This window comes from Amaranthus tricolor, chromosome 1 (assembly GCF_026212465.1).
Source record: "Amaranthus tricolor cultivar Red isolate AtriRed21 chromosome 1, ASM2621246v1, whole genome shotgun sequence".
NCBI classification, from domain to species: domain Eukaryota; kingdom Viridiplantae; phylum Streptophyta; class Magnoliopsida; order Caryophyllales; family Amaranthaceae; genus Amaranthus; species Amaranthus tricolor.
In genome coordinates, this window is record NC_080047.1 from 437,890 (window position 1) to 454,624 (window position 16,735).

A 16,735-nucleotide genomic window follows, 5' to 3' on the forward strand; every position below is an offset into this window, starting at 1 on the left:
GAGTGTAAGTGTAATAATTTTCTTGAATTCTCTTGGTTACTAAAATAAAATGATTCTAAATTAGAAAAACATTTTAAAATTTTCAAATGAGAAATGTGAGAAGAATAAAAGAGAACGGAAGGAGTATCTTATCTAATTTTTTCTTTCATATAAGGTTTATTAAATGAGTATACCTTACGTACATTTTTTTCAATTTATTTAACTTTTTTGTATTAATGGCAGAAAAGGAAAGTGATATGTGAGATTCGATTCAGAGACCCGATTCAAATTATTGAACTTTATTTTTTGTGAAATATGTGAAATTAAGTTGAGGATAATCAAGGTCACTAATCACCAAATTGTTAGGTAACGACTAATGAGATATAAAAGGCATATATCCATTTCCAACATACAACATAGTTGTTAATCCTATTCCGTAGGATATGGCGTTAATATACAATTTTTTTTTAAATTCTTTGCGGACTAAACTCTACTATAGAAATTTAGTATCTTAATCATGCAGTGAACAAAAAACACAATATATAAAGCCATTAAAGATTTATAAATTCCAGACAAAAAAAAAATTAAAAAAATGACTACGAGTAATTTAAAATATTATTACTTAAATGTAATCAAAAATCAAAACGTTAATTAACAAGTAGAACTAATCCTCTAAAACAAATTAAAAACTATATCATTAATGTACTATTAATACGAAAATGATCTAATTCTACTTGTTAGTAAAATTATATTATTTATTACTTTAATAAACCGATTGAGATGTGTGATGATAAATTAGTTCCTTACAACGTGAACTTTCTTTTTATCTCCTTAATTACAACCCTCACATCTTGATTGTCCTCTTTGATATCGTAAAATTTCTGATGAATCTTTTTCAACTCTTGTTAATTCACCATACATATCACTCTCTCCACTTACTACCAATCGAACTCGTTCTCTACTAGAAGAGACGGCTTGACTTATATTACCCTCAAAGTACTCATATGGACTTATATCAATCAAATTTTCAGTATTATTCTTCCATACTTTTTTATCATCATCCACAATTAAAACAACCTTTTCATGTGACAACACAAAATTGAGATCTTTTTTAAGTGGAATTTTCTTTGATTGCGGCGTAACGAGATCTTCTCTTGTGATCACTTGTGAATGAGCAAAGTACAATCCATCAGGATCGAGTAACTTTATTATTCGTCTTGTATAACCGCGTGTTCCAAATGTAAAAATTGAGAAATCAAACAATTTGCCTGCTTCTTTGAGGAAATTTCGCACATTTGGCCTTAATTTTGTCATGAATTTTATACCCTGAGACTGCATATCAACCTAAAAAAGCAAATTATAAGTGATATAAAAAATAAGTTTAAATGATAAATAATACTATAATTTCTAATTTAAACAAGTATTATAGAAAAACAGAAGTATAAAATTACCTCGTACAAATCCCCTTCCTTGTACATTTGACGGTGATGTTCGATTGGTAGTTTGTTACGAGTGGTTAGGGTTTTAAACCCTTTTGAATGTAATAGAGTATGGTCTAAGTCTAGCACTAGGTGTATAAGTTGTTTAATTTTTGATCGAGAACGTCATTCATCAATTTTTCATCAAAGTGATGATGGATTGAAGTTGCTAATGGATTCATAATACAAATCAGGTTTATATATAGCAGTTAAGATGAATCAAATTTTAGAAAAGTTCTACTCCAATCCTGGCTTTTCCGAGTAAATTTTGATAACTTTTTTTAAGAGAGTATTTTGATAACTTAATTAAGGGGTATTTATAGAAGTACAAATTACAAGCTCCTTTATTTACGGAATTAATATAGGATTATTAAAATACTTGTGTAATGTTTGATTTAAGCTATTTCCGGGAAAATATGTCGTTTATTTTATCCACAAAACAAGGAAACCAAATAAATTTTAAAATTTTAAGTTTCCATAAATTACAATATATGTAATTTTCAAAATATAAATTTTGTTAAATGAGACGGTTTGCTGTAAGACTATTTGTATTGGGTTGACCCATATAGATTTTATTTAACCGTCTATAGTCCATAAGGTGATAGACTTAAGACTCCTTTATGTAGAAAATTTTAATTTCTAAAATAAGTGTTTTTGTATTGTTCGTTATTAATAACAGGTACATCAATTAAGAGATTAAAATCATTATCACTTTGTTCGCTAAGGAAAATAATATCTTAACCCAAGTATGGGGCACGTTTCATGGTGAGATCATCTCATATAAAAATTTGTTTTTTTTTTTTTGCAGTTTTTTTAAAATTAATATTGAGTCAACCCATATTAAGATGTCTCACAATGAGATGGTCTTAATAAAGAACAGGTTCTCTCTTGAGAGACCGTCTTTTGTAAAGACACCTCTCAAGAGCCCAGCCCACCTCTCTCTTAATGTTAATTCCTTTTTTTAAAAAAAAATTGCTGCTTCTCCATAACACGCGTGTGTATTTTTTTTTTGAATATGTAGAGTCTAATCATTAACTGCTTCTTCCCTAAGCAATAAACAACCTCGATTATGAAGATATCAGTTTTTCATCTCCTTTCTACAACCTCAAGACTGTCTAACAATGGAAGAATTGATGCTTGAATTCAATTGTGGTTCTTTTTTTTTTTTTTTAAATTAAGCTTCAACATTGGTGGAAAAACAATGATGTTGAAGAAGGCAACAATGTCTACTATTTGGGAAAGTAATAAAAACAATTGTGGTGCTTATTTTTTAAAAAAAAATAATTAAACTTCATTAGTGGTGAAAAAATAGTGATATTGAAGAAGACAACAATGACTTATTTTTGGAGAATGGTAATAAATGCAATTGTGGTTATAAATCGTTTATTTGGGGATATAATCACATATTAATGGTATTATAATTGTGAATATTTGACATAAGTTGATGTACTTGGGAGTATAACATTGTGTAAAAAATGATATATTTGGGATTATAACATAATATATTTGGAGTTATAACATAACATATTTATGGTTATAACATAATATAGGTTATAACAATATATTTGGGGGTATACCATAATATATTTGGGGTTATTATAACATAATATATTTCAGATTATAATATAATATATTTGGGGTTATTCCATAATATATTTTGTGTTATAACAACATATATTTGGGGTTATACCATATTATATTTGGGTGTTAAAACAACATACATTTGGGGTTATAACATAATACTGATATTTTTTATAACATTTGGAATTATATATAATTGATAATATATGTATAGGCAAACAAAATGAAAAAACTGGAAAGTATTTATTCCAACTATTGTAATTTGACAATAATATCAAAGAAAAATGTAAATCATTATAATCCCAATTGTATACTATTATAGTATCGATTACGTGGTATTATAATATCACTTTGTCCTATTTCAATAACAATAGTCAAATATATCAACTTAATAATTTAATATTTAAGAAGAATTGAACTACAAACAGTAAATGGTGTTAAAATATAAACTAAAACTTGTGTGTATGTTCTTATCAAAAACTACAATATAACCAAAGGCTTCATCTTGAGCAATCCTTCAAATCCAATATCCCTAACATCCTCGATTTGTTTAGAAGTTAGCTTCACGACCTCTTTTCCATTGGTGAGAAATAAATGAGGTTTGCGGTTTATGTATATGTTCTTGTCAACACTACAATAAACAAATTGCAAATTTGTTAGTTAATCATATGTATAAAAAATGTGTTAAGATCCCGACTTGAACATATAACCCCAACTAAACTATGTTATGAACCCAACTAAACAATGTTATAACCCTAACTAAACTATGTTATGAACCCAACTAAACAATGTTATAACCCCAACTAAACTATGTTATACTCCCAACTAAATTATGTTATAACCTTGCCTAAAAATGATATAACCTATACTACATAATGTTATACTCCCAACTACATCAACTTATATCAAATGTTCACAGTAAATACCAATTATATTTGTTTATATACTTATATCCCCAAATATATAAATTTATAACCACAATTGCTTTTATTACCCTTCTCTTTAAAATGTAGCCATTGTTTTATTTTTCAACATTATTGTTTTCCACTATTAATAAATTTTAATTAAAAAAAAGAAGAAGAACCACCATTGCTTTTATTATCTTCTTCCAAACAGTAGACATTGTTGTCTCCTTCAACATCACTGTTTCCACCATTGATGAACCTTATTTTAAAAAAAATCAGAAGATTGTAATTCCAACTAATATATAATATAATTAACCCCAAAAAGTGAAAAGAAAAATATGAACACATATCTATGATGGAAACCCAAAATGTTGAAGACTACAACCAAGAAAATTCAAAAATCAAACAATTTTAAACCAAAAAAAAAAATCGAAACTTTTAAAAATGAAAATGGTGAACCTTTAATAGAAGCATGAACATGTACCTTTAAAAACCCAAACGTTGAATACTACAACAAGAGAATCAAAGGAACATAAATATTGATAGAAACACAAATATTGGAATTTTGGATAGTTTTAGTGGTTTTGTCGGAAAAAAAATAAAAGTTGAAAATTTTATGATGGATTGTGATTTAAATTACGCGTTTCAATTTATTTTTGTTTTAATTTTCATTTTTTTAAATAAATATTTAAAAATTAAGCCGATTCATATTATAAGGTCTCCGGAAAAAACACTCTTTTCTAAGAATGTGTGAATAAAGAATTTGTCATTTTCGTTTATGTACATCCAAATTGGGCGTAGGCCCATATATTTTGATGTCTTGTAAATTGTAATCTTAATCGACAACAACTACGACTGTTGGCGGTGGATTTGTGATCAAACTCGGAGGCGGCAAGGTCACAACTCAGTAAACCATGGCGAATCTGCGATCCAACTCGGTGGCGGCGTCGAAACTCAGTAAACCACGGCAAATATTTGATCGAACATGGAGAATGCGAAGTCGACTTTCAGTAAACCACGGTGAATATGTAATCGAATTTGGAGGCTGCGAAGTCGAAACTCGGTAAGCCACGCCGAATATGAGATCGAATACGGAGGCTGCAAGGTCGAAACTCAGTAAACCACGGTGAATATTCGACCAAACACCGACGCGGCAATATCGAAACTCGGTAATAGACGTCGTTGTCGCCGCTCGATCATTCACATTTCCGTTATTTATAAACCACACCTAAACCCTAAGAATTATTCTTGTTATTGTGATTTCGATTTATCATTGTATTCAAAAATCAAATTCTTAAATTCTCAATCTCTCCAGAGATACCAAACTCCAAAGGATCTAAAGAAGAATACATTCCAAAAATTCTGGATTCTGAAACAATCCAGCGGCACCAACAGCCGTGTTGGTGGTGAAAATTCAACTACCGGAATTTCAGTAGAAGATGATGATTGGATGTAGTTGTAGAAGACGAGCGTTTAGAATTACGACTACCACTACCAACAGGAACAATAGTGCGGTGAAAAAAATACAAAATGGATATCAATTTGAGCACAAAGCAACGGAGATTATTTTCAGGTAATTTTCTTTTTTGAAATTTATATTTGAGAAACTTAAGATCTTCTAATAATGTTCAAAGGCCAAGAATTCATAAAAAAAAATGTTATTGTTGCAAGTTTGACGTGCCTGAAATTGTGAAATATTTTGATGCTGAAACTTATTAAACCTTGGTGTAATTTGCATCTATCATTTTCATTGCATTTTTCATCTTATAACTTGCATAGTTGCATATATTTGTTTCTAGTTCATTGTTACACCTACAAATCTACAATATTCAACACAATTTTGTTTGTCTCATCACTCCCACTGCTAACTTTTCACAATTTCAGTTTTTTATAATTTGCTCCCGCTTATTTTGATCCTCTTCTTTTTTGAAAATGGTTTATTTTTAATCTCATATATAAATTTATCTTCTTTCTTCATTTTAATTACTTGATTCTATTATTAACTTGTTTTTTAATCTTATTTCATATCTAAATTTTCCTTTCACTAATTTTCGTACAAAAAATCAAAGATGCTGATTGAGAGGAACAAGTAGAGTATTTATTAGTTTATTTCTAATTTTGTTTCTATTTTTAATATTTATTTAAAAAAGAACAGACCCTTAAGCTCTTGTACGTGTAACTTAGATTCTTAGTAAAGTACTTCATTCTCCAAATAATTTTCAATTGATCCTCATGTAAGCGAATTTTGAAGTCACTGATAATATTAATAAATTAATAGGTATATAAAAGTATAAAATTTTGTCAACTTATCATGTATGTTTAAACTTTAATACTCAACTTATTATTTGTCCCATTTGATTTTTCAACATTAATTATCAATCACTCTTATTATGTAATTTGCTTTTAATCTATAAGTTACAACATAGTTACGTGGGATCTTGTTTGATTTGTCTGATTGTAAATTTTATTAATATCAACTTTTTATAATTTTTACTCAAACACAATTAGAGATATTTAAAATTGATAACGTGCATTGACATATGTCCCAAAATCAAATGGGACAAATAAAGAGAATAGGAGGAAGTACTTCAAAGGTATATTTAATTATTTATTGAAATGAAATAAAAAAGGTGTATGTCTATAACCAAAATGAAATATTAACACTTTTCCATTCTAACGTTGAAAGTATTCATCCCAAAGTGGTGCAGGAATCTCACTTTGCAACAGGAACAAGTTGGAGAGGCTTAACCTTCTGTAGTGTGATCCCAAATTTTTCATTCATGTCCAAATCTTTTGGGATCATACCATCTTCAAGCTTCCAATTGTAGGATTGAAGAAGTGTAGCCAACATTAAGTTCAACATTCTATAAGCCAAGCTCAATCCGGGGCATATTCTTCTCCCTGCGCCGAAAGGTAAGAGCTCAAAATCTCGACCTTTTATATCAATGTCACATGTCATTGTCAAAAACCTTTCAGGTAAAAATACATCCGGGTTTTGCCATACTTTTGGATCTCTTCCAATTGCCCATAAATTCACTAGTATTTGTGCATATTTGGGCACAATATAACCATAAAGTGTTACTTCCTCCTCGGCCTTTCTAGGCAATAGAAATACGGTTGGTGGGTGCAAGCGTAATGTTTCCTTAACGATCGCTTGCAAGTATGGTAGTTCTAAGATATCCGATTCTTCTATGATTGAACCACCTTTTCCGAGGACTTGTTCGATTTCTGCTTGAGCTTTCTCGATTTTTTCAGGATTTTTTATCAACTCAGCCATTGCCCACTCTAATGTACTAGCAGTAGTGTCAGTCCCAGCATTAAAGACATCCTATAAAAAATCATCATGTAAAATTTAGGTTATAATATACTCAATCCATCAAATGATCAACAAGAAGTTTAAGCTTATTGTTGAAAACTCATGATATAGTATTTATTATTATATTATATTATGTTTTTTCACACAAGAGTTATTTGGACTAGAAGTGTAACATATATTCCTCATCACTAACGATTGAAGCTAAATATGCCACTTGAAAAAATTTATATGAGATTCCAATTCGTGACTTCCGTCACTTTGGCTCTGAGCCCACTCTTGGTATCTTAACACAATCAAGAACAAATAAACTAGCTATGAGAATAGAAGACTAACCAAAAGAAGATGGTTAATTTCGTCCATGCTCAACTCTTTTTGTTTGAAAAGGTCAAGAAGAGCATCTAGCACATCACCATTATTAGAAGCTTTACAAGCCTCCATGGATAATCTTTCAAGGATTATATTCTGGAAAACTTGGATCAATCTGTCAAAATAAGACGTCAAACGACGTCGAACACCAAAGGGATCAATGTATCCAAGTATAGGAAAGTAATCAGCGTAATTAGGACGTCCAATCTCTTCCATAATACACCACATTAGCTTCTTAAACTCTCGGGATAAATTAGAATTATGATTAGCTAATTCTTTCGAGAAGAAAGTGTTGGATAGTAAACTAAGTGAAGTTGTAAAAGCAGCTCTACCAATATCAACAGGTTGTCCTTTATTACAACATTCTCGTACATGTTCAAGTAACTGTTGCACCTTGGCTTGCCTAAGGGTTTGGCTAGCATCGAGGCGTTGAGTGGAAAGCAATTGGACGGCTAAGATTTTTCGAAAGTTTCGCCATTTTGTGGATACCGGTAGCCATGACATGGAGAATTTATCGTGGTTTGATGCTTTTACAGAATTCAGAATAGTTCGATTACAAAGATTTTGGTCGTTTTTAAGGAACATTTCTTTAGCAACTTCTGAAGATGAGACTATTATGGTGGTAATGTTACCCAACTTTAAAGTCATTATTGGGCCATATATTTTAGAGAGATTAGTGAATGAGCGGTGGGGTTTCTCCCCTAGCTCAAAGATGTTACCAAATATTGGCATTGGTTTTGGCCCGGGAGGATGTTTGGTATTGGATTGATAGAAAAAGATTTTGTAAATGTAAAAGAAACTAAACAACATAGGTAATATTGTGGCTAATGTGCAATTGTGATCCATATTATATAGAGAAAAGTTACAAACAAGTCACAAGAATTAACAAAATGTAGGCAAATCTTAAATTTTTTGTAATTAAAAATAAATCTTCAACTATTAAAGTAGATAGATTATAGTCAGTTTTAAATATTGATCAATTCTTATTTTGAAATAGAAACGGACTTGACATAAAGGTATATCGAACAAAGAAATATGAGGATAGATTTGAGAATGAAATTGTATGTGAATATATGTGTAAAGAAGTTTGATTTTTTAGATGTTCAACAAGTACAAGTGTTTTGTACATATATATATACTCCACAATTGGAATTTGGAGATAAATATTACCTTAATTTACCACCAAGTTGCAACGTGGGAATGCGATGGTAAGACAGATTCATGCGCATAAACCGGATTTCATGACTAATAATCAATAAAAACTCTGTTACATTATTTATAACTTAGGAGATAATGACATATAAAGACCGAATACTCCATCATCTTACTCATAAAAAAGCTCTAACATTAGGTGATATGATGTAGCAAAATAAATAAGATAAGCAATACATCTATAAATGTGTGTTAGGAGAAAGGTTTTGATAGTGACCGGTGATTTTAATTTATATTAATCTTAATAATACATGTTGTAATTATGTTTATTTTTTCCGCTAAAGATTTTCAGTGTTAAAAGTCAAATGTTTAAAATATATGCTTCCATCAAGTAACATATTTATTATCATATATATGAAATTATTATCCATCATAGATATATATATATATTTGTTTATAAATATTATTTAATTCATTTATAAGAAATTAATAATAATAATAATAATAATAATAATAATAATAATAATAATAGAATTAAGATATTTCGTGTATTTATACGAGGAGTTAACCTGGTTACTTAATAAAGATGGCTTTTTAATCTAAGTTTTTTAAGTGAAAAAGGCAGCTTTCATTTATGAAAAGTATAGAACTATAGGACATCGGCTAATTTGTGTTTGGAAAATTGCTTCTTAATCTATACCTTTTGGTTGACTTTAGACGGTGAAATAATTTTTTTTACATGACTTTCAAATCAATTGAAAATTTAACTTTTTAAAGTCAAAATTAACAAGATTTTATGATTAGCTTTTTTACTAGCTAATTAGTTTATTAAAATTATTTTCTCTAATTAGATAATTATGTATAATTAATTTTTATCAAATATGTTCATATTATCAAACTTAAGACATGTGACTTAATAGGTTTTAAATTAAACAATACATTTAGTGGGTCAAATCAACAATAGTTCAACGTCAATAGTCATTTGCTAAATAAACCATAAACCCTCTAGTATAATGAATATGAGATCTACTAAAAACTCTAAATTAAAAATTAAATTTGTTAAGATTCGAGAGATTTCAAATTAACACTCCATAAATTTATTTCTTTTACGAAGACGAGGATTTGTGATATCATCATCTTATCCCAAAAATTTCCTTAAAATTTTTATTGAAATTGACTTTTTTATTTCTTTAAAATGTTTTTAACAAACTCCTAAGAATAGAGGGAATATATATATTTATGATCATGTTAAATTTCGGATTCTCAATCTTCTCACAATATTAAACTTGTAAAACATAAACACAAAGATATAAAACTGTAAATGGAACTAATAATAATAATAAGATCAGATTTGAATTTAAAGTCTTAACCGATGCACTAAACACGATGATCCTTATGTCACGTAATATAATTTGGCTTGTTTTGATCATTAAACATGCTTACATCCAACGGAGGTTTCTAGTTGAGATAACAATGTGCATTTTAAGAATCCTTTTGCATTAGATAAGTTGGATGCCGTTGAAACCAGCTTTACTCCAAACACCCAATGTTTTATAGTAGGAGATAGTCAAATTATTAGTAAAGGATATTAGGTATCCCTAAATAATACTCCATCCATCCCATCTCATTTGCACATCTTTTCAAGTGGTGTAAATATTAGTTTGCAATTGGTATATCAAGTGGGATTAATAAATAAATGGACGAGATTAAAACAGTGAACATATTTATGAATAAGATTAAAAGAAAGTTTTAGTGATCATTACCAAATAAGAAAAAGGTGCAAGGTAAGCTAACAATCCAAAATTAAAATTAGGTTCAAATTAAATGTAATATGGGGAACCAACCTCATTTCTCACTTATGGTTTAAGTGTTACTCATGGAAATATTTGGTAAATGGTTAATAATTGATTGAAGCGACTAATTTGACTGGTTGATTTTATTTGCTTATTTGACCCAATATGTTGCTTTGTGCAACTTATTCAAAATGGCTAATTTTTTCCTAATAAATTCTACGAATTAGCTATCAAACACTATTTTTAACATATTTGTTCATATGAAACAACTAATACCCCAATCTAGATGAAAAATCTCAATAAACTAAACTTTATCTCTTCTCTAAATTAAGTTAGTACTTAAGTACGATGAAAAGTTATCCTATAATAAGAGGCAATTTTGAACTTTCTATTTGTAAAAAAAAATTAACAAATAAATTTGGGGTAAAAATAATTTTGAATAAACTTTTTGTAATGTTGCTATTTTTAAAGGCGCGGTTTTTAGGCTCACAAGGTCAATTACTTTAACTTCATTAAAGTCATTGCCCCTTTGGTCAACAAACGTTGATTTTGACCAACATTAAACTTTAACCACAATTTTAAGACATAAGTGTTTATTAAATCAGTTAATAAACATGGTCTACCACATTATTTGAGAAACGTAGAAAGGGCGGCCGAGATCGGGTGTGCCGACTTTTAAACCCCAAAACTTTCTTCCCTTTTTAAGGTCTTTCTTCAAGGTTTTCTCATGCTCTAAAATTTGTCATTTCCTTTTCATTCCCACTTCTTTCATAATCCAAACCAGTTCTTAAAAACTAGAGAGAAAGAACGACAAAAACAATGGCAACGTTCAGCGAAGCGCCACCAGGTAACAAAGATGCAGGAGCTAAGATCTTCAAGACTAAGTGTGCTCAATGTCACACTGTTGAACAAGGCGCTGGTCACAAACAAGGTCCTCTCTTTTTCTTCTTTTTATTTTTTAGATTTTATTTTCTTCAGATCTGATGTTTTTTAATTGAGATCTGTTTTGGATTGGGTTTTAATTTGTGATTTTTCTGTATCTTCCGATTTTTTCTCCGAATCTTATGATTAATATGTGAATGTTTGATTTTATTATATTTCGTTAAAGTTTTATGCTTCTTTAATTTGTTAGCAGTTAATTGGGAGTATTTGCATAACGCGTTTTACATTGATTCAGAATTAGGGTTTTAGGAGTTCTGATTTTTGGTACCCTAGTTTATTTAGAGAAGTTGGAACAGTTTGAGGCAATCTATTTGGGAAGCTTGAGTTCAGCAGGGCCATTTTAGACAATTTTAGGATCTGAACGATAATTGAAACATAGGCGCCCGACCAAATAACCGTTTGTTTTGTAATTTTAAAGTGACGACAGAAGAACTACTATTTTCTTAATAAGACAAACTCTAATTTGATTAATTAAACCAACCAACCCAGCAAAATGTAACAAAATTAATAATTAATAAACAAGAGGCTATTGATTGTTCAAATATTAGCAAGAAGCAAAGAAATGCTCGATATGTTGTATCAAGCAATACAAAGCATCAATAATAAATCTATTGTTATATTTACAAGCAAAAAAAGATAGACTCCAAAAACCAGGGCCTTGAGCCAATAATGGAGCTCATTGTGCCGAGCTGGGCTGGTGATTCAGGTTGTTGAAGGAATTAATTTTCTTTGGTGGTCATATTTTTATAAGCATGGACTTGTAATTGGACAATAAAATGGATTTGGCAACCATATAAGTTGTAGGCTTGTAGATTTAGGTGCAATCCATTGGACTGTATGCTTTGGTTTTGGCTTGAAAGTTTCCCTTTTTATGATTTGAGGTGTTAGAGGGATTTAGTTCTTTTGACTGCTTAAATTTAATGGGTTTTGGGAGTAATAACGTGAACCGTCCGATGCAGTGTGAATTTTTTTAAAAAAGTCACATAGGGGAGTTTTGACTTTTGAACTTATAATTGTATTTTTGTTTTTGATAGGTCGTTTTACTACAAAAAATAATTCCTAATTCACCTAACTAGTATAGTTGGGAAAGTAGGGTCGAACCACTGAGGAAGGACAAATAAAGTCACAATTTGAACCAAGTTCACTATTGCTAACAATCAAATGTTGGATTTTTGTTTATCTAAGTAGAACGCAAAAACAAGAGACGAATAAAATTCAATAATTAAAAACCTAGGGTTAAAAGGATTCACTATGCATCGATCATAATTCACGAACAACAATTGGGATAGGAATGAAAATAGGCGAAGGAAGATGTTGCTCTCGCAAACAAATTCGACAATCAAACAATAAAACAAGCTATCGCGATTAAGGCTTAATTGTTCAAAGAAGGAAATCGTTCACTCAAATTCGCAACTCTCGCTTATAGAGTTGAGCGAATAAAACTTGCAAATTGGCCAAACATGCAATCAATCTAAAACCCATCAATTGAATCGCCTAGACAAACCAAATTTAAATCCTAAAATCGAACAAGAATCATGACCTTTTGCATAGTTTCATCAAACCCTAGAAATAAAACTACTCACTAAGCATATTAAAACTAACTAGAGATTCAACAATTAAATTCATGGAGGAAATCAAATTCAAATTTAATGGAGAAGCAAACCTTCAAAAATAATAATGATAAACAAGAACAAGAGATTGGAATTGAAACTAATACCTTCAATATAATGAGAATTACAATGTTCAAGTGTTGATTAACAATCCCCCATGACAAGTAATATGAGAAACCCTCTACACCAAACCCTCAAAAATAGAGAAAAAAAAACTCTCCAGGAAATTCCCCTCAAAAGCTATTTATATCCTCTTCCAAAGAGATCGGAGGATACGGGAAGTTACTAAAAAAATAACTGCTTGACCCGGCTGGGTATGTGGAAACCCGGGCGGGTGCGAGGCATAACTAAATCTCAAAGATCAAAAAGTTTCTAAGTTCAAGAGTAAACCCGGCCGGGTATGTGGAAACCCGCCCGGGTACGCAGCATAGCATTGTAATCTTCAATGGAAGCCTGGCCGGGTGTCTAGAAACCCACCCGGGTATGAGAGGCTCACCCGGCCGGGTATGTAGAAACCCGGCCAGGTATGGGAGGCTCACCCGGCCGGGTATGTGGAAACCCACCCAGGTGCGTGTGGCAACTTTTTCTTCCAAATAGCGTCTTCAAATTCTTCTAAGTATCAAGTGCAAACTTGGTCGGGTATGTGGAAATCCACTCGGGTATGAGAGGTTCACCCGGCCGGGTATGGGGAAACCCACCCGGGTATGAGACCTGGTCAGCACAAAAATGACCTTTGAGTAGCTTATAACCTTCCAACTTGCAAATCTCGCTCCAAGAGTCGATTCCTAACATAATTAGAGCTTTGTACCTACAAAATAGATAAGAAACAAACACTCCAACCAAGCATAAAAACCAATAGAAAATTGAGCAAAATACGCGAGAAATGCTATGAAAATACAATGGGGGCATGGTAGAAAATAATATATAAAATACACACATCATTGTTGAACTTCTATTATTATGCAATAATATGTTCATAGCTATTATAATTGCCTTATATTTTATGCGATACTTTTAGTGGATCATTAATCAACTATTATTTAATTATTTTTTAACTTAATATTATGAGTAATTATTTTTTAGGGATCTTAGTAATTTAAAGTTAATGGGTATTAATGAAATTTTAACAGGTTGAAAAATAACGTTGACGGTGTAACAAATAGGCATCTTATGTTACGTAGCGTTGATCGTGAAAATTCATGCACCGTGGGGTATAATATCGCGGCAAATCTCAAATAGGTTACATAACGGGCTTTACGTAACGTAATAGAGGGGTTTTTATTCCATGCTTGTTAGGTGTAGCTTGATACTATAAAGATAAACACATTGTGCTCTTTTGTTATGTGCAGAAGGATACATAATCAGTAACTCTTGCTTTGCTGTCTTGGGTTTCCTTAGCCTTTTGTTATGTTTAGGTTCTTTTATGTTATTGATATTAGATTGGTGCATTATTCATGTTAATGTAATTTATCACTTTGACGCTTCATTATAAATGGTTAAAATTTAATGGAGATAGGTGTTGTGCTCTATGATGTTATTTATACTTGTTCCGAAACAAATGAGCTAGGTTGATGCCTTGTACTCGTGATACGCTTTATTTTTTTTGCTTTGATGCTTCTCATTGAAGTTGGAAAAAATTTACCTTGTTCTTTCATATTTTAATTTTGACTCCATACTCCGTCTCAACTCACATGAGAGGAGTGGTATTTTGATCATTAGAAGTTGATATTTTCTTGTTTCCCTTCTGGTGGTCAAGGTAAACTTTGTGTGCTGTGGATCTTACCTGTAGGCTCGTACATATAAATAACTTTCTTTGTTGTGGATCTTGTTGAAGCTGGATGGTGATTTGTGATGTGAGCTATTAAGCCTATCTTCCAAAGTTAATTGCAATTGTTATAGAGCTGTCGATTGTTTTTGGGGGGGGGTTGCAGGGATCATGACATATGTCGATGGACTACTGATCTTCAGATTGAGCTAACGTAACTTTGCCCCAAGAATGTTCAGATTGATCTGTTATATGGTTACCAACTTACCACTCTGTCTTGCTTGTACCTATTTTGTTCTTCGTCTGTTGCAATTATTAGGCGAAGGGGGGGGGGGGGTTGCAGGGATCATGACATATGTCGATGGACTACTGATCTTCGGATTGAGCTAACGTAACTTTGCCCCAAGAATGTTCAGATTGATCTGTTATATGGTTACCAACTTACCACTCTGTCTTGCTTGTACCTATTTTGTTCTTCGTCTGTTGCAATTATTAGGCGAAGCATGGGAGTGAATTGCTGTTGTGGAGGCTTCGTCATTCACTTAAGTCTTTTTTTTTTTTCTTTTTATTGTATTAGGTCCCAATTTAAATGGCCTTTTTGGAAGGCAATCTGGGACAACTGGTGGGTACTCTTACTCTGCTGGGAACAAAAACAAGGCTGTTGTCTGGGGAGAAGATACTCTCTACGAATACTTGCTGAACCCCAAGAAGGTATATACTGTTTTCTTTGTTTAGCATTAAAATTTGTATGTTGGCTTGGATTGTCTGTTTCTTTATTCTTCTTTGTTTCTATTTGAAATATAACCATATGGAGAAAGAGCTGAAATTCTTGTGTTGTTTATGATTCACTGTTATCTGTCTAATTACTGTCTAGTATACTCTGCTCAGCGAAGCAGAGTCTGCTGTTCCCCAGCCGAGCTCTTTGCAGTTTCCTTTTTTTTTTTTTTGTCATTTGAATAAATGAGTAGATGAACCAGGAATTTTCTGCTGTACTATCTGCCAAGTGAATTTATTAGCTTTTTGCTGATTTATTATTGTGTGATTATAACTTGGTTGGGGTCCTTCTTGGTAACCTTTGCCTTTTTCTGTTTAATTAAAACTTCAAGTTTTGCGTGCTATATTGGAAATTTCACCCTTTACCTGATCCATGGAAGCCTGTAAACTTCCCTTTAGACCCCTGTGTGGAATTAAGTACTCCCTGCTAGATTGACGCCATAATACAATTATTTGCTATGTCGGTACTTCTATCGGGTGATTCAAGAAAGAACTTATGTATTGTTGATGTTTTGTTTAGAACAAAACCCATTTGAAAACAAATTGCCATATTGGATATACGTTTATTGACGTTAATTTGGTTCGTGCAGTATATCCCTGGTACTAAGATGGTGTTCCCTGGTTTGAAGAAGCCACAAGATCGTGCAGACCTTATTGCTTATTTGAAGGAAGCTACTCAGTAATTTCAGAACACACTTCCTGCTTTTGATTGGAAAATGAGAATTTTGTTACCTTAGCTGAAACCAACTTAGAATTCAATTTTGTCTAATAAGTTCTCATCTTGGTGGGGAAATTTGCCCTCGATTTTTCTATATTATGCTGCTACAACTTTGTCTATTAGCAATTATTTACATACGTTTTGTTCCCGTAAAGGGAAAGGAATTATTTTTTTTGTAATAGTTTTGCTGGTTCATGAGCAAGGAAGATTCAAATTGTGAGCTCATGAGTTTGTGAACTTTGAAGGTGTTTTCATGGGTAATATGAATGTTTTCTTATTTTTCGTTCATATCCTTTTGAAATGGTATACTGTAGTTCCTTGGTGTAGGTGAAATCATTGTTTATTGAACTAAGCTT

General features: G+C 31.4%; 3 protein-coding genes across 3 annotated transcripts; 1 reads left to right on the forward strand and 2 right to left on the reverse strand.

Moving 5' to 3' along the window:
- Nucleotides 1-810: 810 nt before the first annotated feature.
- On the reverse strand, nt 811-4,194 carry LOC130825896 (RNA polymerase II C-terminal domain phosphatase-like 5). Its single transcript, XM_057691359.1, has 4 exons — nt 4,123-4,194; nt 3,881-3,885; nt 3,531-3,669; nt 811-1,323 (listed from the first exon to the last, which is right to left on the reverse strand). Exons 1-4 carry the CDS (start codon nt 4,192-4,194, stop codon nt 811-813), a joined length of 729 nt encoding a protein of 242 aa, XP_057547342.1.
- Nucleotides 4,195-6,656: 2,462 nt separating this feature from the next.
- On the reverse strand, nt 6,657-8,471 carry LOC130819900 (cytochrome P450 76AD1-like). Its single transcript, XM_057685352.1, has 2 exons — nt 7,593-8,471; nt 6,657-7,271 (listed from the first exon to the last, which is right to left on the reverse strand). The coding sequence occupies exons 1-2, from the start codon at nt 8,469-8,471 to the stop codon at nt 6,657-6,659; spliced, it is 1,494 nt and encodes a 497-aa protein (XP_057541335.1).
- A 2,732-nt stretch (nt 8,472-11,203) lies between these two features.
- Nucleotides 11,204-16,667, forward strand: LOC130815902 (cytochrome c). Its single transcript, XM_057682429.1, has 3 exons — nt 11,204-11,501; nt 15,465-15,598; nt 16,252-16,667. The coding sequence occupies exons 1-3, from the start codon at nt 11,390-11,392 to the stop codon at nt 16,342-16,344; spliced, it is 339 nt and encodes a 112-aa protein (XP_057538412.1). The 5' UTR covers nt 11,204-11,389; the 3' UTR covers nt 16,345-16,667.
- The last annotated feature ends 68 nt before the right edge of the window (nt 16,668-16,735 follow it).

Bases quoted from the DNA above. Each gene is read 5' to 3' on its own strand.
- LOC130819900 (XM_057685352.1), bottom strand. From the start codon at position 8,471: ATGGATCACAATTGCACATTAGCCACAATATTACCTATGTTGTTTAGT. The intron at 7,272-7,592 runs GTTAGTCTTCTA...GATTTTTTATAG, and splicing joins AAATTAACCATCTTCTTTTG to GATGTCTTTAATGCTGGGAC.
- LOC130815902 (XM_057682429.1), top strand. From the start codon at position 11,390: ATGGCAACGTTCAGCGAAGCGCCACCAGGTAACAAAGATGCAGGAGCT. The intron at 11,502-15,464 runs GTCCTCTCTTTT...TTATTGTATTAG, and splicing joins AGGCGCTGGTCACAAACAAG to GTCCCAATTTAAATGGCCTT. The intron at 15,599-16,251 runs GTATATACTGTT...TGGTTCGTGCAG, and splicing joins ACTTGCTGAACCCCAAGAAG to TATATCCCTGGTACTAAGAT.
- LOC130825896 (XM_057691359.1), bottom strand. From the start codon at position 4,194: ATGGTGGAAACAGTGATGTTGAAGGAGACAACAATGTCTACTGTTTGG. The intron at 1,324-3,530 runs GTTATATTGTAG...TTGCTTTTTTAG, and splicing joins TGCTCAAGATGAAGCCTTTG to GTTGATATGCAGTCTCAGGG.